At 41.1% G+C, this 24545-nt stretch overlaps 2 protein-coding genes across 4 annotated transcripts; one reads left to right on the top strand and one right to left on the bottom strand.

Annotated features, from left to right (window-relative positions):
• Window positions 1–412: 412 nt before the first annotated feature.
• On the bottom strand, window positions 413–12044 carry cdca7b (cell division cycle associated 7b). Of its 3 annotated transcripts, XM_076301167.1 has the most exons (11): window positions 11471–12044; window positions 8551–8625; window positions 8041–8208; window positions 7410–7541; window positions 6739–7158; window positions 6380–6439; window positions 6028–6195; window positions 5285–5428; window positions 4642–4791; window positions 2754–2890; window positions 413–930 (listed from the first exon to the last, which is right to left on the bottom strand). In XM_076301167.1, exons 2-11 carry the CDS (start codon window positions 8599–8601, stop codon window positions 909–911), a joined length of 1452 nt encoding a protein of 483 aa, XP_076157282.1. In that variant the 5' UTR covers window positions 8602–8625; window positions 11471–12044; the 3' UTR covers window positions 413–908. The 3 variants fall into 3 exon arrangements, with proteins under 3 accessions (XP_076157282.1, XP_076157283.1, XP_076157284.1); XM_076301168.1 differs by having other exon boundaries at window positions 8068–8208; window positions 8551–12041; XM_076301169.1 differs by lacking the exon at window positions 8551–8625 and having other exon boundaries at window positions 8068–8208; window positions 11471–12040.
• Window positions 12045–15771: 3727 nt separating this feature from the next.
• Window positions 15772–18738, top strand: LOC143140350 (uncharacterized). Its single transcript, XM_076301166.1, has 4 exons — window positions 15772–15966; window positions 16396–16456; window positions 16895–17104; window positions 17593–18738. The coding sequence occupies exons 1-4, from the start codon at window positions 15898–15900 to the stop codon at window positions 17964–17966; spliced, it is 714 nt and encodes a 237-aa protein (XP_076157281.1). The 5' UTR covers window positions 15772–15897; the 3' UTR covers window positions 17967–18738.
• Window positions 18739–24545: the final 5807 nt, after the last annotated feature.

Below are 24545 nucleotides of genomic sequence, written 5' to 3'. Positions count from 1 at the left end.
TGCATCGGTGAGACGGAACCTATACATCATGACAATCAATGCAATGCGATTTGATACACAAGATCTAAACCATTACTTTTAGTTATGTCACAACTCATGGTCAGCAGACATGGCACTGTATTCCAATGAGCATAGTTTGATGGAACACTCGGCATGGAACACACTTTGCTACATTTATGGCAAGTAAACCATCCAACCTCCTAACGGAATTCCATATGTCCTAGAAGGTCAAAAAAACAATAGATTGCTGACAAGCTCCAATAAACTATAATCAAAATGGGAAATAACTATGACCTACAATTTAAAGGAAAATGGAAATGACAAAGATATCGTTTTTTAATATAAAATTACTCTAATCGCTTGTAAACCATAGTAATTCTCACTCCAGAACAAAATATTCACAGGAGGTAGATTAAAAGACTGGGCTACATCTTTATTGATTATAAAGACTTCTGGTGGTAACGGAGAAAACGGTCATACCAAACATACATGGAATATTTGGGGGAAGGGGGGGGGGGGTTTAGTAACAAATGAAAAATAAACAAACAAACAAACTGTATACATATATTTCCTTTTGTGACATCATAACATTCACATCATATACAAACTATTGATACTGTTGTTGTGCTTATGTACTGAAAGTTTTTATAATGTTTAAAATCTAATGGAATTATATTCCTGTGTCTACAATTAAAAACATTAACGGTGAGAACAAACAATTATGTTCAAGTTATGTTAAAGTGTAATATTTAAGTTTAAAAAAACTTTAAAAAACGGCTAAAATTTCAGGCCCACCACTAAAAACCTGCTCTGTGATGGCTGGCTTTGTGTGGGGCGTAAAACAGAGAGAGGCCCTCATCTGGCCGGGGTCCTGGGGAAAGAGCGCCCTCTGCAGGTGAAAAGTGCATTCATGACAGCTGCTTCTGGAGGCTGAGGAAGAGAGGTAGAAAAGAGAGACAGCTGTTAGGGGGCGATCAGACAAGAGGATCCGGGCGCATAAGCAGCACGCAAAACACTTACGGCTCATACGAAACAATATAAAAATAGAAACAGCTCACTGCAAAAACCACATCCTGTCTGATCCCCTTACACTACACAATCAGATGATACACACCATCAAGGCTCATCATTTCTGTACACAAAAATGAACATTCTACACCCCCTCAAGGCAGGAAGTGATACAAAGTCTGTTTAACCAAAGAACGAGCTTCCCTTCACTTAATCGTTTAGGGGGGGGGGGGGGGGAATCTTTCACTGTTGCCTTTTGATGTGCTTTAGTTCTCACTTATTATCACCACCAATATCAACATCAAACACACACACGAGCCTCCCTTCACTTAGGGCTAGTCCACACGTACGAAACCGATCTTTTTTTCCTCCGTCTTTCCTGAAACCGCATCAAGAATATTTGCGTCCAAACGGATCCATCTCAACACGACTCAACACGTTACTTCATACCCCAGGCCTATAGGTGGCACTGTTTCTTTACAGAAATTTACCAACATTTGCGCTTTACAAACAGACAGAATAGGCTACGACCAAATGGCTAGTGCAAGGAAACCAGAATTGTTTGTGTGGACTGATGGTGAACTGTCAACTGTAGTCAACTGTAAAACTAATAAACGTTATTTAACGGTTTGTGAAGGGTGCAGTCCCGTCCTTTATTTGGCTAATGCAGGTAGGCCTACTCACCTTTACTTTCTTTGGTTGTAGGATAGTCCGTGATTCACATTCGTTTTGGCTATCACCGCAATTAGGCTACTAGTACTAAACGCAAGGCTTACCCAAGTTCTAGGCTATTCTGTCGCCACATTTATACTATTGCTATAAAACCTTCGTTAACAGTCAATACTTTTGCCTGCATCAAATCGCGCATTCGCATTCAGTGTGCTACCATCGGAGTTCTAAGCGTCTTTGTATGCTTATATCTGATTTCACTCGACTGTGAATGCATGTATATATGTTGTAAGACATGTAAAATAAATGAATGACACTGGCACTACGCACAAATTAATGTAGCCTAAACTTACACCGCACTTTCCTAATAACTTAAGTTCTCTCGTGTCACTGACAGTAGCTAGAATGCATAAAAAAACACCGGGAAAAACAGTGTTCAGTCCACCAAGTCATAAGCTATCGGCGCTGCGCAGCACCAGTTGTGATATTTAGCCTATCTTACGGAGTGTAATCGTAGGTAATGTCATGTATGAAAACTAGTATTGTTAGGCAATACTGTAAGTGCAAGTCCAGGGCAGCTGAGGTGTGGCAATGACATCATCGATACGCAAGCAGGATGTGCGGTTTCGCTGTCTAAACGAATTCAAACGGGCTACGGTTTCAGATTTCTCCACTCTGGGACCAGGTTTCAGAAAGGTGCGGTTTCGGGCAGTGCGTTTACAGGATTCGTTTGGACGCTCGGCCAAGACGAAGCAAAACCTCTGCGTTTAACCTAAAAAGCGTCTCCGTGTGGACGGGCCCTTAATCGTTTAGGGGAGGGGGGGGGGGGGTAATCTTTCACTGTTGCCTTTTGATGTGCTTTAGTTCTCACTTATTATCACCACCAATATCAACATCAAACACACACACACACAGAGTCTTTTCTTCATACTTTATAGACTTCCTCCAAGCCCCCCTACCGTAACAGACTAGAGAGCTAAATTAAGTCCAGGAACTCCCCCACACAACGGTAAAGGCAGTAGCCCCAGTCAGGGAGCGCGCGCGATTGCTTGTTAATCTCAGTACGCCGTACCCACCTGTCCAGGTAGTCCCTGACGCTGCCGTGGCCGTAGTGTTTGGCCAGGCGGGTGAGGGCCCCGGTGGCACATCGCCCATCCCGCTTGCGGCACAGGCTGCAGTTGCACATGCCCCTACAGATGGGGCACTCCCACTCCTGGTGGCCACAAAAGAGAGTCATCATTAAAGCAACACCAAAGAGTCATTAACAGACTGTCTAGCAAACCCGTATTAGATCTCAACTCAAAGAGTCATTAACAGACTGTCTAGCAAACCCGTATTAGATCTCAACTCATGGCTCATGGTTTGTACACTAAGTAAGGTGGTCCTGATGTTTGTTATTTATGGGTTTTTTTTTCCATGAACAGTGTTTCCCACAGAATTTAATTATATTTGTGGTGATAGGATTGCAGAATTAAAGGCACACTATGCAGGTTTTTTCTGTGTGTGTGTGTGTGTGTGTGTGTGTGTGTGTGTGTGTGTGTGTGTGTGTGTGTAGGGCTGGGACGGTATGGATGTTTTCTTACCGCGGTCGGTAAGCAATAAATTACCGCGGTTTTGCGATATAGCCCCCCCCCCAAAAAAAATAGATTATGGACCATCAACCATCACAGCCAATTAAACTTTAGGCAGCTGCAGCAACTTCAAAGACCACTGGACCAAATGCTTCAGACATGAAGAGATAAGCAGTTTAAGGCTATCATGATTTAAGAACTGTTACAGTCATGACGCTTATGCTAATGTTACAACGGTAGGCTACTGCACGTCTTAAAGCAACACCAAAAAGTTTTTTGTACCTTAAAATAATGTTTCCAAAATCGTTTCAGTGGTTCATCAACTCGTAACAGGGTGAACGGCACTTCTGCATTCGCTTCGCGGCCCTCTATCGGCTATAACCGCACTATGTAAGTTTGCCAGATCGGGTAGCGGATCTGTAGTTCCATGGAATGAGACATAAGAAACTACATTTGACTTGCATCTGATTTCGCAATACATCGTACTTTCATAAAATCATGCAGCATATTCTACCTTGTCTGACATCGTTATTTGCAAAGCCAGTGCTGGATAAACAAATAGCGTGCGTGCGACAGGAAAAGTTCTTTGGTGTTGCTTTAACAGACCGTCTAGCACACCTGTATTATGTCTCAACTCATGGCTCATGATTTATACACTCATAAGTACCCGTATTTTCTGGACTATAAGTCGCACTTTTTTTTCATAGTTTGGCTGGTCCTGCGACTCAGGTGCAACATATATATAAATATATAATATATAAATATATATATGTGTTTTTCCTCTTCATGACACATTTTTTGACTGGTGCGACTTATACTCCGATGCGACTTATAGTCCGGAAAATACGGTAGCTGGTCCTGTTGCTTGTTATTTATGGGTTTTTTTTTTCATGAACTATGGTTGGATAGAAGAGACAGTTAGGGGCACAGAAGACCACAATATATGTGTTCTTCCACTTCCATTACATGGCTTGTTATTTCATTTCCTTCCTGTGCTAAGCTGCTGAGCACGTCTTTGTTTTGGTTTTACTATGGTTGGATAGAAGAATTCAGCTGTTATGTGTTCTTCCACATATTACATGAGTTGTTATTTCATTTCCTTCCTGTACCTCTGCTGAGCATGTCTTTGTTTTGGTTTTACTATGTGTTACAGTTCTGTATTGGTGCAAAATGTACTCCAGAGCTGTTTTCTGCATGAAAATATTCAAAGCAGCATCATATTAAAACAACTTTTATAAGTAAAAATACACAATGCATTTTATCAATCATTATCAAACATGTCCATAAAAGTGATTAATAAGTTATGATTTAACAATATGGAAACCTAAACATCAGAACTGTGCGTCACACACACACACACACAGACACAAAAAACAAGAGAGGTTTTGCTTACAGGATCCAGGAGTGCTGTGCGGACATCTTCTCCGTAGCGGTTCCTGAGACAGGGCCCACAGAACTGACCTTTGACCCCTACACAGTCAGGGCTCCTGCACACAGTCTTGGTGTCCAGGGTCTTCTGTCTGCACTGATGACATGTGCTGCCCTGTGGGGAGGCAGAGTCAACACAACAGGGCTCAATTTCACTACAATGAACAGCTACATCCAGACTACACCGGGGGCGCAACTGAAGTGCTCTGTTCGCGAAGCATAGGCTGCAACAACCCCCCCCCCCCCACCGTTACAATGACAAACTCAGACAAACAAACCAAGACTTGATTTGAAAAACATATAGAACATGACAGCTGACAGAATATCAAAGCAGGCAGTGGAGACGTTTTGGTTCCACTAAACTAAAAGTGTTTTTTTTTTTTTTTTTGTCCCCAAGTTACCATTAGCTCAATGTTGTTTTCTGTGCCACCGGAAATGGCTTAGGAATGCACATGTTTATTTATGCAGTTGAAATGGTCTATAAATGGCACACATCTGTCATCATTCAGTCAGCAGTAGTGAGTGTTTTTAAGCATGCTGCAAAGGCAAATACGGAGAAGCAAACACAAGTACGAATGTCAGTATTGAAGTCAGGAAGTGTGGCGTACGTTTTCTTTGTCGAGGATCTTGTCGCTTGCACGGTCAGCTACGTTGGTCAGGTCGTCCTCGGTGATGTCCTCCACGGGCAGGTAGGAACGGTTCATCTTGGAGCGTCGCTTTTTCTTCCCACCATGAGACTCGGAGTCGGCCTTCTGAACAAGTTGGAAATGGTTTTCACAGTTATTTAACACGCTCACTTTATTGAGTTTGAGATACATCATTTTCCCACCCCTTAGTCCCCTAGCTAGAGTTCATCACCATCAACTTAATGACAATAACAAGGCCCAATGCAAGTAAGATGTTCTTAAAAGTTTATTCCTGTGTTTGTGGGTGTCTTTTTGTGTCTGTATGTGTGTGTGTCTTTATTTGTGTCTTCCTGTCTGTCTGTACAGTGTTTTCCATACATTGACTTATTTGTGGAGGCCCACCACAATATCAACATAAAAAATCATTGTGTGGTGGTCACTAATTTATATGGGATGAAAATCTCTCTCTCTCTGGGTTGTCGAGGTTATCACACTATAACATTACAGTTACTTGTCAATATTGACTGTCAGAATGACACAGAATGCCCCCCCCCCCCCCCTTCATCTACCACCACAAATACAATTAAATTCTGTAGGAAACACTGCTGTATCAGTCTGTCTGTCTCTATGTCTATCTGTCTCTATGTCTGTCTCTACGTCTGTCTGTGAGTTGGGGAGTATCTGGTATCTTCTTGTGTCTGTCCATGCATATCTGCATTTCCCACCTCCACTAGCCTGCGCAGGTCTTCCTTCTTTAACGTGAACTGCTTGACAAGTTTCGGGAGCTCCTCCTCGATGCCGAAGTGATCGCGAGGACGGGCCTTCCGCGACGGGTTCCGTCTCTCGCCCTGGGCCTCAGACACGGATTTCTTCTGCTGCGATTTCTTCTTTTTCTGGACACAAAGCCACAGTATTAATTTAAAGAGATCAAACAGGTCTGTTCACATGCAAACACACATACTGTACACACACACACGCCTAAAATGGATCCGTAACACACAATGCGTGTGTCTATATATACAAAGCTCATGCTGAAACCCACTCGAGAAGCCATGATGGTGACTAATAAAAACTTACTGGAGTGGTCAGAGGGGAGATCTGCTCCATGGCATTCAGGTCAGCAAAGAGTTTTGCCAGCTGGAAATGGAGGAAAGGACAAACGCAGAGAATAATGATTCATAAATAAGACAAAGTTCACACGCATGCCCCACTACAACATTTTCTATTCTCCTTTATAAAAACAAACCGCTCTGATGACAACCTATAGAACCTAGTCCTTGATCTACAGAACCAAGTCCTAGATCTATAGACCAAGTCCTACTTCTATAGAACAGGCCTAAACTAAAAGCTTTTGGTCTTCACTAGGACACCTAGGCATAAGCCCATTGTTTGTGAAACCAGCCCTGAGTGTTCACAGTAACCATGACAATCCTCACCATGGCTTTGTTCTCCTGGATATTCCTGGCTCGCTTGCTGAGGGCCTGGGTGTCCGCTTCAGGCATCTCCTCTGCTTCATCATCATCATCATCATCATCCACCTTCTCCTCCTCCTCTTCATCTGACAGCTCCTTACCTCGCCGCTTTGCTGTGACCACGGCCCTTTGTGGTCTACTAGGCGGCTGGACAGTGGCCCTCTGTCGTGTCTGCCGTCCCCCAGTGGCTCTGCTCCTCTCTGCGGCAGGTTTGCTGTTTTGGGGCTTGATCGCAGCCGCCTGGGTTTTCAGGGAAGAGTTCTTCTTGACAGGGAAACGAAACGCCACACACAGCCCGGAACTCTGCCTTCTGGGGGGCACAGCCCCCTCGCCCTCGGAATAAAAGCCGGTGTCCTCTTCGCTGTCCTCTTCAGAGTCCAACGACTGCTCAACAGACAACAGAAATATTTTAGAACCTATAATCTGGTCGACACGGTACTGATACCTCATATGCACACACATACATACATACACACACACACACACACACACACACACACATATATATATATATATAATACAATAATCCTATATATTATACACACATGCATATATATTATACACACATCCAAATACACTGAATTTAATTTAATTAAAACAACTGAACTGCATTGTACCATTTTCATTCTTCATACCTTTGTTCTCTTCCGGCCCCTGTGTGAAGTCTTCTCGTCATTGGCAAACCCCTCAAACTCTTCATCACTGTCCGTGTCCATGAAGATGTGGGCCAGTTTGTCTGTGATGTACTTAGAGCGGAAGCACAGATCCTGCAAATGGATTGTATGAGGAATCAATATCAAGAAATGACAGAATGGTAAAACTTCTACCTGACAGACATGTCACTGCAGACTTTAATCAAACTTAATAGAAGTGAAGTAAAGTGAGTGTATCAGTGACTCGTCCCAACCCTGTTTCCCATCCATGGATAGTCATTGAAGTTTGTTTAATCCAGGACAAAGCCTAGTGTTAATCCATAAAGCAGAAATAAATTTAATATTAAAGACGACCAATTAAATTCCCTTCCGTTCCTAAGCTCTACACACTCTTGTGCTTCATATTACACTTTATGGCAGGAAGGGGGTGGTGTCAACTGTTCCCGCCCTGTAAAAATAAATCCTGCCAACTTCAGGACACACACACACACAAACACACACACACAGACAGACATATACACACACACACACACACACACACACTAGAATACACACTCAGTGTCGGTTTAGTGTAGTACCAGTACAGTGTGTTGTACAAGTACACTAGCATCACCTCAGGTTCTAAGGTCACTATACGTACAGCCTTCCCAGAGTCCTCAGAATGCAGGCTATCCCGACTGTCTTCCGAGAGGTCCAAAGGGGGCTCAGACTTAAACTGCTTCAAATCCTTGTCCTCACTTGGGCTTTCAAATATATCCTCTACGGCAGCCTTTTTAGAAGGCTGCGGGGAAAAGTGAAGAAATGTAGACACATTCAACATGGTTTTGCTTTGATCATGTTACACTATATTGCATAACACAGCAAGCTGGCAATGGTAAACACAGAAACTAATTTTATGATCATATTTTGTACCTGCTTTTAAAAAAACCGAGTAGTTAACTGAAGTCAGATAATTGTCGGGCCTAAAAGCTTTTAAACAGTTGTTGTCAAATCAAGGGGTGCAAAGATAGCTACACTATTCAAGTCTTTATCAAAAGAAGCGTGGACAAGTCAGTGAGAAGAGGGTTTATCAACCAATCTAGAACTATCATCGTGTATCATCGTCCAATAAGGCCCTACTTACCTTTGTGGTTTTGGTCATTTTACGCCTTTTCAGATTATTTCTTTTGACCATGTTTAAGCATGCAGCATGCAACTTCTGCCTCACAAAGAATGAATGGTTTAAAAAACAACACGGGCATGTGGACCTCTATCGACACAAAGGGGTGCCTTTTGTTATATACAAACCCCAGCAATGGCAATTCAATCACAAAATCCCTAGTTCATAAGTTCTATACATTAAACATGATATATGACCAATTTATAATATTTCGAAACTATTCGTTTTGTGAGTAAAGTTATTTTAAGTCAACTTTACTTCAAATCTAACGCCCCCCTTCCGCTGAACTTTGTGTAAATGGAACAATCCAAGTAAGGCACTCAGAGTTTCGCGCGAAAACTCCTGCGTGTTGAGGAGGTCGGCTCGAGACTAGAGGTATTAGGTTACCCGCAGAAGGCAAGCCTTGGGGTAGTGTGTAGGCTATGGTGGGCGTTTCCGGGGCCTAGTTTCCTATATGGTTTTAACATGAAGTAGTTAATTAGTAGGCAATTCGTTGGCCAGTTTCAGTCATCGGTAGTGGCATGGCATGGCATGGCGCGGCGCGGTAGGCTAGGCCCACTACAGCATGCTACGAGATTTGTATTGTTGTTGGTTCGATCATAAAAATCGCAATGGTGCATGTGCCCCGAGGCTACTCCATATTAGTTCACTTCACTGCTGGATCAGATAACCTGCTTGATGACAAATAATTTTATCATCAAGAAATAATGAAATTTGCTGGACCATAGATGTAGGCAATTTGGGTCAATATGTTCACATTAACCAGAATAAAGAATAGCCTAGGCCTACTTTTTTAGGTTGACACTATGATGAGCGCAAAGGTTTAAAATGTCTAACCTAGACAGTTGCCAGCTGTTAACAAAAACATTATCTGTGACATCAGCCACAGGCCTAAATGACAAGGTATTTTATTGTGCTTTATTATACTCTAAACCTGCATTTTACGTACATATGGCATTGGCAACTTTTGTATTGAAGTGTGGGTGTTGTGTGTAGAGACCACTAAGCCTATGATGAGCCTGTGTGTCAAGAATCTCCCCTTCGAGATCTATAGGAATTTTATAGTATTTTGGGACAAAATATTATAATATTTAACGGTTCCTCTGAGAGACACAGCAGAAGTATTATATAGAACTACTAGAAATCTTATAGTATTACTATAGTTCTTTCCTAATGATCATCTCATCATCATGATGCAGTTGCTGCACATGGACGCAAAGGTCATGTCAAAGGCAGTAGGATAATTCCGCTTTGTAAAAAAGGGATGCAAAATTGCTGATGTAAAACTGCTGTGTGCAAATAACAAGTGAATTCCATTTCACTCATACATGGGGCCCTTTTTGACCAATGGTGCTGGGCTGGGCAATGTTCCTCATTATTGTGGTTCTGGCATGTTCCTGATATTGGGCAACAATTTCTATTCTAGAGAACTTTAATCATCAGTAGGCAAATTGTCAAGATCATCAAATCGGAATAAATGGAACTGGTTATGTGGTTAACCGGCAACATTGCTCAAAAGGTTTCTCCATGTCCGAATGGCACTTTTTATCCTGACAATCCCTCATCTCCCACTCTTGACTTCGCTTGAACTGTTATTCTATTCTATACGAGTCACACTTATTGCTGCACTAACAATGACCTAGTAGTCCCACTGTACCTTTATTGTACCTTGATTGTTGTAAGTGGCTTTGGATAAAATCGTCAGCTAAATGACTACATAATGGAAGTGTAATATAGCTCATCTCTGTGGCATGGGAGAGAGTGGGTAGTCCATAGGGGAATCAAAATGCTGGGTATATGGAGAGTGAGTGAATTTTTAAAGAATATTTTTTTGGCCTTTTATGCCTTTAATTGACAGGATAGTAGAGAATCACAGGAAGTGAGTGGGAGAGAGAGTCGGGGTGGGATACGGAAAGGACCACGGGGCGGGAATCGAACACGGGTCGCCAGCGTACGGTGCCCCAGCCAGTTGCGCCATGGCTGGGGCCGAGTGAGTGAATTTTTAAAGGCTACTTGAGGACTTCTCAATTTTCTCAAAAACATAAGTCTATTTAGTAGCCTGAAAAAGTTGTGGGTTCAATTTGTGCCCTTGAGCAAGGCACTTAACCCCAAGTTGCTCCGGGGCCAAAGGCCCTATAATACAATCGTCATAATGTAAGTCACTTTGGATAGAATCATCTGCTAAATTAATAAATGTTAATTTAACCTTTAGGCACAAAGACTAAAAAACAAAGCTCCGGCTTGACAATAGAGAACAGTAGGTTTTGAGCAATCAAATGGAAAATTATAGGATAAAAATTGTGCTCTAGATTTTCAAAATCTTCACTAGTTACACAATTACAGTGAACCACCAAAAGGAGCAATGGCCTATCACCTATCAGTTAACTAATGGCACACAGGAAAGCATGCATCAATAAATGTTTTTTTCCCCATTCCATTATCACTTTCTCACGCTTTAAACAATACGTTTGTAGACCTATATTTTTGTTAAATACAAAATATAGAAAATAATTAGAATACAGTTACTACACATTTCAAATGGACAAGCTATTACACAAGAAAACAATTGATAAGACAAAATGATAGACATGAGACAAAAATGACTTTTATCATGCAGAATAAACCATCATTTCAAATCCCATGTGTGGTGCCATTTTCACCCTTTATACTCCACAATTGCAACTGCATGTGCTTATGTACAAACAAGGCTTCAACATCTGGCACCCTTGCTGAGCCACCCTCGCCATGTGTGCGTCTGCAAAGTTAGTCAGTGACAGCTGAGAGTTCCACAAAGCTTTAACGACGCATGATTGCTCCAGACGAGTATCTTTCGACCACAAATAATGGCTGTCTTTTGTCGTTCTTCTGCTCAATTGGCACCTACCAGAACGCTGTTCCAGCATTGTCAGCGCAAACACCTGCAAGTGCAAGGCAGTGGGTTGTCCTCCGCGGGAAAACACAACGCTCTTCCACTCCGTCAGTGCTTCTTTATTCGCAGCCGGTCTCACAGCCTTCATTACCGCGCAGAGCTAACGACTCGTTCGATGACAGCGAAATGATACGGTTGCACTGCATGATCTGCGCGGGAGGAGAGGAAATAACAGCGCCCGCAGCCGCACATCCTTCGCGCGCAGCGCAACAGCCTCACAGCAGGTAGCAGCACTGTCACAATGCGCGTGCAGTTTAACGAAAATTACAAGCAGCTGTTTAAGCTTTGTTTTGCCATCTTTTATGTCATCTGTTTTAGAAGCAATGCTCTCACTAAATGCAATCTTGAAATAGCCTCCTCTAAAGGGATCTGGCAGTAACCCCGGTGTCGTGATAGGATGCCAGGCCTTTGCTCCTGCATGGGTGCATCACGAACAGTCAATCAGTGGACCGTAGGCGTATGCCTGGTTATTCCATTATGGCACTGCAACAAGTTTAATAGGCTATGTAGCCCTATATTGCCCATGAAGAGGCGTAGCCAGGACACATTAGCGTCAGTGGCATGGCCAAGATAATGTGGGCTAATAGGCCTAGCGACGTCGAACTTGAAAGACAGCTGAACATGTTCAAACCCTGTTGCTTGTGGTAGCCTATAAGATCCAAAATGTGTTCTGATATCCATATCAAAGCCCGAGACGCACACAGGTGCAAGAAATTAAGCTCTTCTCCGAAATTCTAAACCACGCAATTACCTCGATCTCAACACGATACTGGCTTGTCTCCAATTCCAAGTCCTTAGTGCATAATAGCCCGATTAAATTAAGACAAGAACTCGTTAAGGAACCACTGCCGTGGGTCTTGATTTAAACATAGTGGTTAGCCTACTTACAAGGCCTGTATCTTTTGTTGGAGTAGGACAGACTATAGGCAATAATATTGGCAACTCCGCCTACCTTGTATCTTGTTCTGAGACCAACTGCCTGAGTGACCTCCTGCGGTGGCGTTAAATTTGAGTGGAATTATGATTCAATGTCGCCATCTACAGTTGACATATTGCAAATGTATGAACAGAAATGAAACATTTCATTTAAAAAAGCATTTATATCCAAAGCAGATTAACAACTGTAAGTGTGAATTCTTATTTTCAATGGACTCAATGTTCTGTATGCTGTAGCCTACATCTTGTTGTTACAAGCCTACAATGTTTGGCATAGAGCATAATACAGTGTTTTGTTCCTTGGGATTAGTCCAAATAGGCTGTTTTGTGGTTTTAGGGGTTGGCGACAACTTCCAGGTAAAATATGAGGGACATAACTTTGGTTTGTGCATCAGAGGTAGAACAAAGATGATGTGATGGATTAGAAGCTAAAACTAAAACACTATAGCGAGACCTTTTCGCGTGATCTTTAAAAACATTTTGAAAAAGTCACTTGTGTTATTTAATTGTGTATTTCAGGTAATATCAATCAAATTGCTGTTTTGTTGCTTTGATTGAGTAAAGATAAATCAAACAATACCCAATTATACTGAAATTACTTGCAAAACAAAATGTAAAAAAATCATTTATGAAAATTCATATAGCGTTTTGGGACCAAACTCTTCAAATGGAACTCAATTTAGTTCTCAAAACTGTGTGTTAAGCTGCATGAGGCCACTCAAGGACAAGTTTAGGTTTCGTCCCCAAATTGAATAGTTTTGAATGTGTTATGGTATGTTCATAGGCTTTACCTCAGCGTTTTCACTCTGGTAAGATTGCTGAAACACTCTGGCATCCAGGAACTGTATCAGTGCTTTGAGGATGTGGCCGAGAGGTTCAGCCTGCGTGGACACCACAAGGTCATGACAGAATGCTGATGATATGTGGGGCAAATTTTTGAGTAATGTTGCTGGGCAACCATATAACCGGTTCCATGTGTTCTGATTGAATGATGATGATAATTCGTCTGCAGAATGCTGATGATTAAAGTTTAACCATGAGCGTGGTCTGATGAACCACCTGATAGAGAACCAGGAATGACACATATAGCCAGAACTTTCCGCTGGCTATACAGGCAGAAAAACAGGAAACTCTTCGAAGAGGAAGCATTATTGACATGGGTCAAACTGAGTAAGTTCTGAATGAAGCATGACCTTATTTGAGTCTTTGTGTAGATCATCTGTACATACCACATGCAGGTCTAAGCTCAACTGAACCAGATGCCAACAAAACCAAGATTGTAAATTTGACTTACAGGGAGTGCACATTATGGCTACTGATCAACTACTTGTACCTTTACTGTAAACTGTATCACAAACATATTCACTCAGTTTCATAATGGATTATGAGTCATGAGGTATGTGTTCATCTTTGATATGTTGTATTGTTTGTGCGTTGAGATGTTTTTACTGTAATACAAATTAAATAAGCAGTTCTTGACAGAGCATTCAGAATCAGCACATCACTGATAAGTGGTAGAATACTCTTGCAAAATGGACATTATGCACAGAAAGCTCTTTAGCCAGCTTTTTATTTCCGGTGGAGGGTTAACTGTGTTGTAATGGCATCTATATTCTGCTCCTTACATGTTTACTCCGTCCGACACTGGATATAATATCTTCTTATTTCCACACACACATTAATGCTTCTACATCGTAATGTGCTGATTCACTAGGTGCAACACCCAACCGGGTCTGTGTAGACAGTAATTACATTAACAACAATGGCAGCTACAATACACCTGACTCCACTGGAAATAAATGAACTTAAAGAGCCTTCCGTGCGGTCATACATGCACAGTGGTTGCTTAGAAGAATGCAATACTGAACTCACCAGTAGATGGCGACTGTGTAAAAGGATTGGTAAGTTATTTCACTGAGACAGGACCTCTTGTCAAGCTTGTCTATATCCTACTTTGACCAAATTTTGTCCTCATATCTGTGGCTATAATGCAAGTTGACAAGCTTCATGTCTTCATCAACAGCCTCAGTGTGTGTTTTGTGAGCACAGTATTTGACCATAGATTAATGTTTATTGAAATGGTTTGTTTGTTTTTTAGTAAAGAGGCTTTTCTTGGTTATGATCAGGGGTGTAGTGGTAAAATAAGACGTGGGTAAACTGAATTCTGTGATCATGGTAAGGTGGACTGCGCCATGCGATATCAGATTTTTTTAAAAAGGCATTCAGAACATGTTTGATGACGGTAGGGGTTATTGTCCAATGTTTATAACAATACCAGTGGTATTAACCCTTAAAGGAGTACCGTCACACCGGTGTGATGGGAATGTTGAGAAATGAACGTTCTAAAGAATATCTGGGTTCATTGAATTCAACATAGAATTTTAGAACCTTCAATTGTTGCGGAACTTAGAATGTTCAAAAACCTACACCTTTAAGGGTTAATAAATGATTGGAGTTGGTCGGTCAATGGATTAAATGGTTGGAGTGTTGATGAGTGTACATATTGTGAATGTGGATAATACAGTGTGATTTTTTAAAATTGCAATTGGTGAATAAACTCTTTTGAGAGGTGGATAAACTCTTTTTCTGAAATTTCAGAGGTGGATAAATTGTGTTTACTTGTGTTTAGCCTCCACTACACCCCATATGGTTATGACGAGTCATTATAGGCCTAGAGTATTCGTACAATGACTAGCATATTCTGTGCATGTAAATTCACTAAAACAGCTTCCATACTCTCACTTGAATAAATGACTATGGAATGTTTCTTGTATTCGTGTTTTTTTTCCCTTCAGTATGATTTTAGGACCCTATCAACCCTTACTTCTTTTTTTTCTATGAGGATCTAATGTAATGAAGTTTAAGATAATGTAGATGAAGCAATATCGCCACCCTCAGTAAAATGAGACCCACATACTGTAAGTAGGCCTAATGAAGACCAAGGCCCCTATTTAAGATATTTTATAGCTTATATAGGCCTACGTTAATTTAATTTAAAACATGTAATGAATAAAATATGTAGACTACATAATATATAATCATAATTGTTTCCAATAAAAATTGGTTGATGTAGGTTATGCTTACGACTTAATCTGTAGGCCAGATCACTTATAGGCAAATGATGCTTAAATACACTATTTACCATGTTATTATTTCTTGAATAAAGTTTCCCGCAGAATTTCTACTGGATTTAGCCTATTTATTTAGGCAGCCTATATTGTAGATCTTTGACATGCACAAATAATGAAAACGAAAGTGTCTTGCACTTCGCCAAGACTTCCAACAGGGGTGTGATGCATTCTTTGGGACAGGTGTAAAGTGTCAAGTCGATCGTTGTGCGGCTACAAAGTAAACTTTTCCTGAGGTCCCGTGACATTGACGTCATCTTGTATTTCATATCAGAAAACAATTTTACTTCCCGAGATGATCGAGGTGACAAGAGAGTAATGTCGTTTATGAACGTACTTTGTTGCTGTTTCAGCTCCTCAGAGAATTCCACCAGACAACCGAACGAGGTATGGACACTAAACTGCAATCTTGTGTCAAGCATGGAACTCTCGGTCGTGATAACAAAAAAACATTTACAATAAGCTAGCTACTGAACTATAACACTGCTGTTGAAGGCCATTATCAAACTTATTGGCAAACGAATTTTCACTGTAGGCTATTTATTTAGGCTATTTGATCGACCAAAGCGCTGGCCAATCTTCAAAATACAGTGCCAATGACATAGGCTAGTACCTAACAATGCATAGCCTAATTTAATTGTTGTTAACATGGGCTGTTTCAGCATTTGTAAACAAGGTCTTTGAATAAATAGGCTAATAGGTTATGTGCCATTGTATGTCATTATTTGCATGTCTGTTGCTGCTGTGTGAGTATTTCCATGTTTATTGCGATAGTTTTCAGAATTAGACTACTATTGTCCTCTCAATGTGTTACAGAGACAACCTCTTTTGCAAGGGGAACCACAGTCTGCACGACAGTCTCGTCCAGCACACAATGGTAGGTGTGGGAACTTTAAAAGAAATCTGATCCTCTTAGGCTATTAAAAAAAAAAATCTGTGCTAACTTATTCATGTTTTATTTGTTTTCAATAATCAAAATCCATTTAATGTGTTCTCATGTAGGTCTAGTGGGAGCTGATGACCCTTACGAAAGAGAACTAGAAATACTAGAAATAGAGAGAACTAGAAATACAATAGGATTTCTGTGGTAGTCTATAATACTTCTACAATGTTCTGTAATAGCTCTATAATATCCTTACCCTCTATAGTGTTTCTACAATGGGCTCTACAGTCTTATAGCACTTCTATATTGCCTACTCCCAAAATATACCTATAATATCTAGTAGTATTTAGTAGTCCTATAAAAAATGGTGTCCCAAAATACTATAAGATTCCCAAGTGTAAGAGGATCAACCCATTCATTTGTATTTCATAGAAACACCCCAGAAAAGCGGCAGGTTTATCGCCCGGCACGTTGGTATCCCTGAATTGGACCAGCGCTTCAAGGATGTGGCCGAGATATTCAACCTGCAGCAAGGGCACCATGAAGCCATGACAGAATGCCTCAACACGCTCAGGGATCGCTATGGCTGTTCCCATGGAGATGGACTGTCTGAGTGCCTCAAGAGAATCAAAGAAGAGCACGGTGAGTGCCCCTCTCTCCACTGTGAGATGCGTGGAGACGCAGCAGAAGCAGTAAACTGTACTGTACTGTTGTTGGTGGTGCATGACAGTAGGCAAGTGGCACGGGATAGTAACCACACACCACCAACAACAACAGCACAGTACAGTTTTTGCTCCTACTGCTACTGCATGCATGAGTGCAGGTGAATCATCCATTTAAAGAAATCTGGAGAGCTCACAAATAAAATAAAAATCCGTTAACTGAACAATAACACTGTTATTAAAGGTCTATCTAGAAAGTTGACAGGGCTGACCCATAGAGAGGTATTACTGGTCTGTCTTAACCAGGAAAGGTAGGAAATGAAAGCAGAATTGAAATAAAATGAAATTCCGTTGTTGTGTGATTATTTGATGGAATGAAAATGAAAGCAAAATGAAAATAAAATGAAATTCCCCTGTTCTGGTGGTCCACTCATGACTCAGACTCTGTCCTGCCATATCCTTTTGTAGACACGCATCACCAGATCACCTTCCACATGAAAGGCTACGACTTCTCTCTGGCTGTGGTGCCGAATGATGAGGTTCCTAGCAAGCTACGCAGTAGCCAAGACAACATCCGAGGCCTGTGCCAGGCTTCCAAGGCCATCGTGGCTGCGGGCACCAAGCTCCAGGAGATGATTGGCTGGCTGACCAAGACAGAGGAGCAGCTGGCCAATCAGGTGCTGGAGGAGGCCCCTGCCTACCAGGAACAGCAGAGGCTGGAAGACAACCTGAAAAAGAACCTTCAGGAGTGTCGACGAGCCCGAGAGCTGTCCACAGCCTACAGGGAGGAGGCCGGGAGGATCCTCAACGAAGCTGCGCTACTGTCAGGGGTCAACCCCTGATGCTCACTCTGACCGTCTTCTTTAGCCCCCAGTGGACATGGTCTAGACTATTAGGCACATAGACCTCTCCAGAATAAGTCCCGCCTCCGTAACTTCCGTATCCATCCAAATTCCGGGCGTCGATTGTCTATGGGAAATAACAGCGTTTCGAAATATCATACCGGTAAAACATCTGTACTGTAGGTGGCGAAGTAGAAAAAAATGGTGGGCCGATTGGCCTACACACTTCTGCCATCTAGTTTCCACTGGGTTTTTTGATTGTCGGTGCTGTTAAAGTAGAAATATATCAGTAAGAAGCACTAATCTAACGCACGCTTCAGACGCCGCGACTCCCCCAGTCAAGGTTGCATAGCAACGGCAATGTTTCATAGTTTGTCTTCACCGAAATGGAGTTCGTGACACCAGAGCCTGTCTACGGAGGTGGCACTAACCCTGCGTGAAATCATCATGTTTGATAGGTAGGTTGTTAATACATTCTGGCAATTTCTTTCTTTTTCAAATATCTCAATAACAGCCAACAAACTCACACAGTCAAACCAAAGTTAAGTCATGTTGAGAAGAGGCTGAACCTTGCAAACGATTTACATTTATAGACCACTGAAACCACGCATGAATCACACGTGAAAATGACCATCACGTTAGGTTGTGACTGGTTGGTTGTGAGGTTGTGAGCAAGATCTAACGCCCTCCTCCGCCCGCGTACATCGGAACTAGCTCCCGGTTAGCATTAATAATCGTTTACTACTTGAACGGCAACGACAATCAAAAAATCCAGTGGAAACTAGATGGCAGAAGTGTGTAGGCCAATCGGCCCACCAGCTTTTTCTACTTTGTCACCTACAGAGTTTGACAGGTATGATATTTCGAAACGCCATGTTATTTCCCATAGACATTTGACGACCGGAAGTTGGATGGATACGGAAGTTACGGAGGCGGGACTTATTCTGGAGAGGTCTATTAGCGGTTCTGAGGTGCACTTATAGATTTGAAAAAATGAAACAACTGCAAAGCCATGGTAAGTATAAAGGGAAGAGTTGGGCATACCCTTCTCTAAATGCTTTCAAATCCCATCTCAAAGCCCATTTCTACCTTATAGCTTTTTAACTCAGTTTAAAAGAGTGTGAGTTGGGGGGGCTAGATTCAGGCACTGACTCTGGTTCTGATAGTTCTGAAAATTCAAATCAATAAAGCCAATGCAGATCTTAACGGAACACACCAACATTTTGGGAAATTAGCTGATTTGCCGTCTGCCTCAGAGTCAGATCAGAGGATCCACACCTCCATAGCTCCGTTTTATCTGTAGGCTAACTGGAATAACCCACTTCCACTGAGCTTTGCTAAGATAGCCTAACAGTGTATAGGCCCATTAACACCAAGAACGATAACGATAACTATAAAAAAATATTGTTCTCGTTAATATTAATGACGACGTTCACACATAAACTATAACGATAAAGACATGAAGAACGATATCGTTGGGGATCACTTTCAGAGCGATTTTCAGAATGATAAAAAGATAAAAGCCAATCAGAACTCATCGAATTTTAACCGTCTCATTCATTAACACAAGGAGAGACTTTGTTTATCGTTGTTCAGTGTTAACGTTTTTATGGTTATAGTTATTGTTATCGTTTTTGGTGTGAATAGGCCTTAAGACAGGGTTATTGCACACACAGAAAGAGAAGGGTATGTATTCTCTTAGTCTTATGTAACTCTGGGTGGAGCTGCACAATTATCGCAATCGCAATATGAACCAACGCAATTATCTAATCGCAAAAAGCTACAAATAATCGTGCACTGTTACACTGTTGACAATGTAATTATTTATAATGTCTGACTCCATGTGAGCTGTTGTGGGACAGTGAAGTTGTACTTTGTGTTTATGGATGAACCTGAATGAGTGCAACTACTTAGTTAGAATTCTCATAATTTATCACACTCCCTCCACAAACCATGCATAATATATTGCCTGCCTGTATGCACAGAGAGGCATAGAAAGAATAGAAGCTTTGAAGCATTAAAAGCCCATGAATTCACATCTTTGAGAAGCATTAAACAGTCAACAGTGATATGTTTTTCAGGCACTTACACTGTCCTGTTTAGATGAAGGGGTGTTTTATAGCTACAAGGTCTAGTATTGTTTCCAGTATGGGGATACTTTCATAATTCAACACATTATTGTGGAACCATTTGATTCAGAGAGGTATGAATGTGCATTTTGAAATGATTGGATTATTATGCTGTTATAATACTGCTGTAACTATAACATGTAAATGTTTTGTTGTTTTTGTCGACTGAAAGTATGCTATGGGAAAGCCATTGTATCAACACTCACATACTATATAGTCCAGTACTTTACAGCAGCAACTAAACGCCTGGTTTAATTTCTGAAGTACAATGACGAAAATAATCAGCTGGTTGCATTCTGTTAAGTGAGTAGCCTAGTCTGTACATTCCTTTATACTGAATTTGTTGACATTTTACAGCGCCAAAAGGACTGAAATGGACTGAAAGGAAGTCTAGTAGGCTAGACTAAACAATTCTGTAGGTAGCAATGTAGAAGTAAACAAATTTGAAGATATTTTACATGGCTGCAAAAATAAAGTCCTCCACGTTTTTGCATGTACGTATTTTACTAGATGGGGCTACACCACAAGTGAGCTGTAACAGACTGGCTTGATGCAGGAAGGGAGTGGCCCTATAGGACATAAAAAACCTAATTTCTTATCAGCCCAGTGAGGCTAAGGGTTAAGTCCAAATTTGTTCCCATTTAGACATCACCCCCAATCACTTAAGATTCTATAATAATTTCTTTCAAGAACTGCTCTCTTGAGTTCTATGATGTCATGTCCTCTGATAGTAGACTGTAACTGTGAGAAATGACAAGACCAATCAAACTGTCAGCACCTGAAAAATCACAGGCTATGGCATTGGAAAAGGTAACTTGTTATGTGTCGACGTTTACATATATTGTGTGCACGGTTCACACATAATCAGGTAAGCTATGATGGACATACTTCACAATGAAACTGCAAACGGTCACTGGCTGGAGCAGAAGCACATTTTGATGTCCTTCTCTGTGATTGTTCTGATACATGAGCTCTGATGGCCATGGGGTTGCAGATGTAATGCATATTTTATGTCCTACATTTGTTTATACATGTGTTCTTAGTCTTACTTTCTATATATTGCATAGCCACCTATGGCTACTTTCGGTACTTATCACCCTTAGTTCATGCCTATCCACTTAGGCAATTATTACACTAAAGGGGAAACAGAGTGCTGAGGACTACACCTTGAAGAATGCTGTGTGTGGTGTTACGCATAAGTTGATCATTTCAGTGAAAAAATAGACAGATCAGAATAAAAAGCTTGTGATTGTAACAACGGTAAACTGTGTTGTTTTATATGTCCTGTGTTGTAAGTGTCAGCTGCGTGCATCTGGTGATAACCATATTATAACAATAATTCCATGTTCCAAGTAATAATAATTCCACGTGTTCTGTTTTAGAGAATCCTGGAGGTTGGCAAAGATAAACAATATCTTTGCAGATAAGTGCCTTTGAACCATAGACTTTATATAAAAAAAAGCTTTGAACCCATCTCAAGGCGGTTATTTAGCAGAGAAAGATGAATGGATATGTTGTGTAGTATTGGAAATGTTATGGGCAATGGACATAGTGCAGTTAATAATTATCATGTTGTGCAACGAATTTTCTGTCTTCCGCCACTGCTGCTTGAGTTACATGTAACATATGGTTGTGTATGAGGAGAGGGTCACATGAACTCTGTATCTGCATTCATTAGGGGGCAGCCGTGGCCCAGTTAGCGCTTCGGACTTGTAACCGGAGGGTTGCCGGTTCAAACCCCGACCAGTAGGCACAGCTGAAGTGCCTTTGAGCAAGGCACCTAACCTCTCACTGCTCCCCGAGCGCCGCTGTTGTTGCAGGCAGCTCACTGCGCCAGAATTAGTGTGTGCTTCACCTCACTGTGTGTTCAATGTGTGCTGAGTGTGTTTCACTAATTCACGGATTGGGATAAATGCAGAGACCAAATGTCCCTCACGGGATCAAAAGAGTATATATACTTACACTTATACTTATGTGTCTCTGTCTGCGTGTGCATGCTTGCGGGACGAGCAGAAATATTCAAGTGTGGTACTGCGTTCACCGATGTGACAGTAGCCTACCGGCTGAATTTTCTGAGAAAGAAGTAGAGCAAAAATATCACAAAAGAAGAGCAAACAATAATGTCTGATTATTGCCATTATTAGTGGCAGGCAGTGCAATGTGGATCTGTTACAGTAGTCTGTACGCTGTGCCATTCTTCATTACATTACTCCTGCCCTCTGGCACAGTATAAGGTCAGCCTGGAGACAGGACCAACGACCAACTGACATGAGTCTTTCAGTATAGGCCCCAAAGCTTTCAGGGCTTCCCTCAACCACTGTATAGCCCAACCGGATGCATAGTTGAATTTGCCACCTTCCAAATAAAAGCAGTTGACTTAGTAGTAGTTGTTATGGTGAAACAGCTGTCAACAGTGGAAACTACTGCTACTATTATTACTATTAGCCTACTAATATATGGTGCTACTACTACAACAACCATGTTCTAAAGAAAGATACAAATAAAAATACTTTATATAAATTATAAAAATGATGTAGGCTATATCCTACACCCTCATGTCCATACATATACAGGTGCAGCCTAGGCGATATTAACATAGATAGACTATAGGCCTACAGTTTTTAGACCCACAACAACTCCAGGATTAAAACTGAAAGATGTGGCAGAGCACTGTACATATTATGGTTATGGTTATGGTTATGGTTATGGATTTAGCAGACGCCTTTGTCCAAAGCGACATATAAATACAAAACAACATAATAATATTTAAAAATGAACAGGGAACAGATTAAAATCTAGGTCAAATATAGTAAGGAGAATAGTTGTAGTACACAATAATATCAATTCAATCAATAGCCTAATAAAAAAAGCAATGTAAAAAAGGGGAAAGGCAATAATAAAACAATAATGTCAATTCAATCAATAATATAAAAACAATAACATGCTAAGACTACATTAAGGAGAATATCAATAATAAACAATAATGTCAAATTAATTAACAGCCCAATTAAAATAAAAACAACATTATATAAACCATAACACATAAGCGCTTAAACAACTAATATATAATAGATATTATGTACTGGGTGTTGTTGCAATATATATATATATATATATATATATATATAAAAACGTTTCCAAGAGTATCATAAATCTTTCCAAAAAATGTCCAGCGATATAGGCTAGTCTTGTGTGCAGAGCGCCGATTACAATATTTGATTGATTCAACTGGGACAACCTACCATATTCGTGGAAATTATTGAACTCCACCCTCGGTACTAGATGATTGGTTGCTATTTGTGGAAACTCGACGGAGCCTTTATTTACTATCTTATGATTGGTGAGAAGCTTTTGTCAATCTCGCGTAATGCCCACGCTCAAGTTAGTGTGAATTGCGAAAGTAATGGAGATGGATGACTTGAATGTGCTCAATTATTTAGGACATTTATGGAGTAACTGATAGCTTCCTGATAGTCGGAGCAACTGCGAGCAGCAATAACTGTGGATTGCGGGATAGTATGATAGTAAGTACTGTAAACTTACAGAGACCTTGCAAAACTGAGTGTGTTCAAAGTCTCTCGTCTACTGGTAATGTTGGCTAGCTGGCTAACTAGCCAGCGTTACTTACTTTCTAAAATTCAGTCGAGTAGTTGTGCGGGTATGGCTATCCTGTGTGTTAGTTCAGTGTAGCCATCATGACGTTATATGTCGATGCATGCGAACATTTTCCAGATAAATTGGATAACATTACTAAGTGACATAGTGTCAAGTGTCAAAAGTGATCTAGACAGGCGGACTGGAAGGTTCACTCTGCACAACGTGTTAGGAGCATGCAAGGGGCGTCTTATGCACAAGGGTAACGTTACTTGACTATCATAACCTATTTAGACAGTAGTTTAATTAACTTTATAGCAGCTTTACCAGAGAGATCTGGTCTGGATGGTTGACACATCTAGCTAACGTTGGATGGCTATTGAACGTTAGATTGCTCTGCTGTGCGAGTCATGTTGTTTGAAGTCTCAGGAGGAGACGGTAACGGATTAAAGTTAATTTACTGTCGAGCTATTCCAGTCGTTAATTTGCCTAATGTCAGATGTTGAAATAGAATCTAACCACCGGACACTGACAGGGTCAACGAAGTGGACCAATCTAATCGAGATCTCTTATGGTCTTTCGTGGGCAACTCTTGACATCTGACTCCCGCCGACCGTCTAGTCTGAGGAGTAAAATGAAGTCCCTCTTTAAACATAACAGCGATCCATAACCTTACACTCATCGACAGTCTTGCAGCCTAGTGTTTGACTTTCACCAGCTTTGTTTTGTTTTCGCTAGGTTACGTCAAGGTTGTGCCTCGATAAGCGATATGAAATCACTCGGCTATTGTTTTGATGGGACATGGCCGTCCAAAACAATGGGGCTGCCATGGGACTAGGTTTATTTAACGTTAGTG

Source organism: Alosa pseudoharengus, unplaced genomic scaffold (genome assembly GCF_046254945.1).
Source record: "Alosa pseudoharengus isolate Yale_2024_CS ecotype anadromous, Long Island Sound unplaced genomic scaffold, YU_APseudo_1.1 YU_APseudo_1.1_scf_23, whole genome shotgun sequence".
NCBI classification, from domain to species: domain Eukaryota; kingdom Metazoa; phylum Chordata; class Actinopteri; order Clupeiformes; family Clupeidae; genus Alosa; species Alosa pseudoharengus.
The sequence above is the reverse complement of the archived record's forward strand: the minus strand, read 5'-3'. Positions and strand labels throughout refer to the sequence as shown.

What these genes read in the sequence shown, in the direction of transcription:
- cdca7b (XM_076301167.1), bottom strand. Translation starts at nt 8,601, where the DNA reads ATGGTCAAAAGAAATAATCTGAAAAGGCGTAAAATGACCAAAACCACA. An exon ending in AAATGACCAAAACCACAAAG is followed by an intron (nt 8,209 to 8,550) that starts GTAAGTAGGGCC and finishes TTTTCCCCGCAG; the next exon opens with CCTTCTAAAAAGGCTGCCGT. An exon ending in AGATCCTCGACAAAGAAAAC is followed by an intron (nt 4,792 to 5,284) that starts GTACGCCACACT and finishes GCCTCCCCACAG; the next exon opens with GGCAGCACATGTCATCAGTG.
- LOC143140350 (XM_076301166.1), top strand. Translation starts at nt 15,898, where the DNA reads ATGTCGTTTATGAACGTACTTTGTTGCTGTTTCAGCTCCTCAGAGAAT. An exon ending in CCACCAGACAACCGAACGAG is followed by an intron (nt 15,967 to 16,395) that starts GTATGGACACTA and finishes AATGTGTTACAG; the next exon opens with AGACAACCTCTTTTGCAAGG. An exon ending in GTCTCGTCCAGCACACAATG is followed by an intron (nt 16,457 to 16,894) that starts GTAGGTGTGGGA and finishes TGTATTTCATAG; the next exon opens with AAACACCCCAGAAAAGCGGC.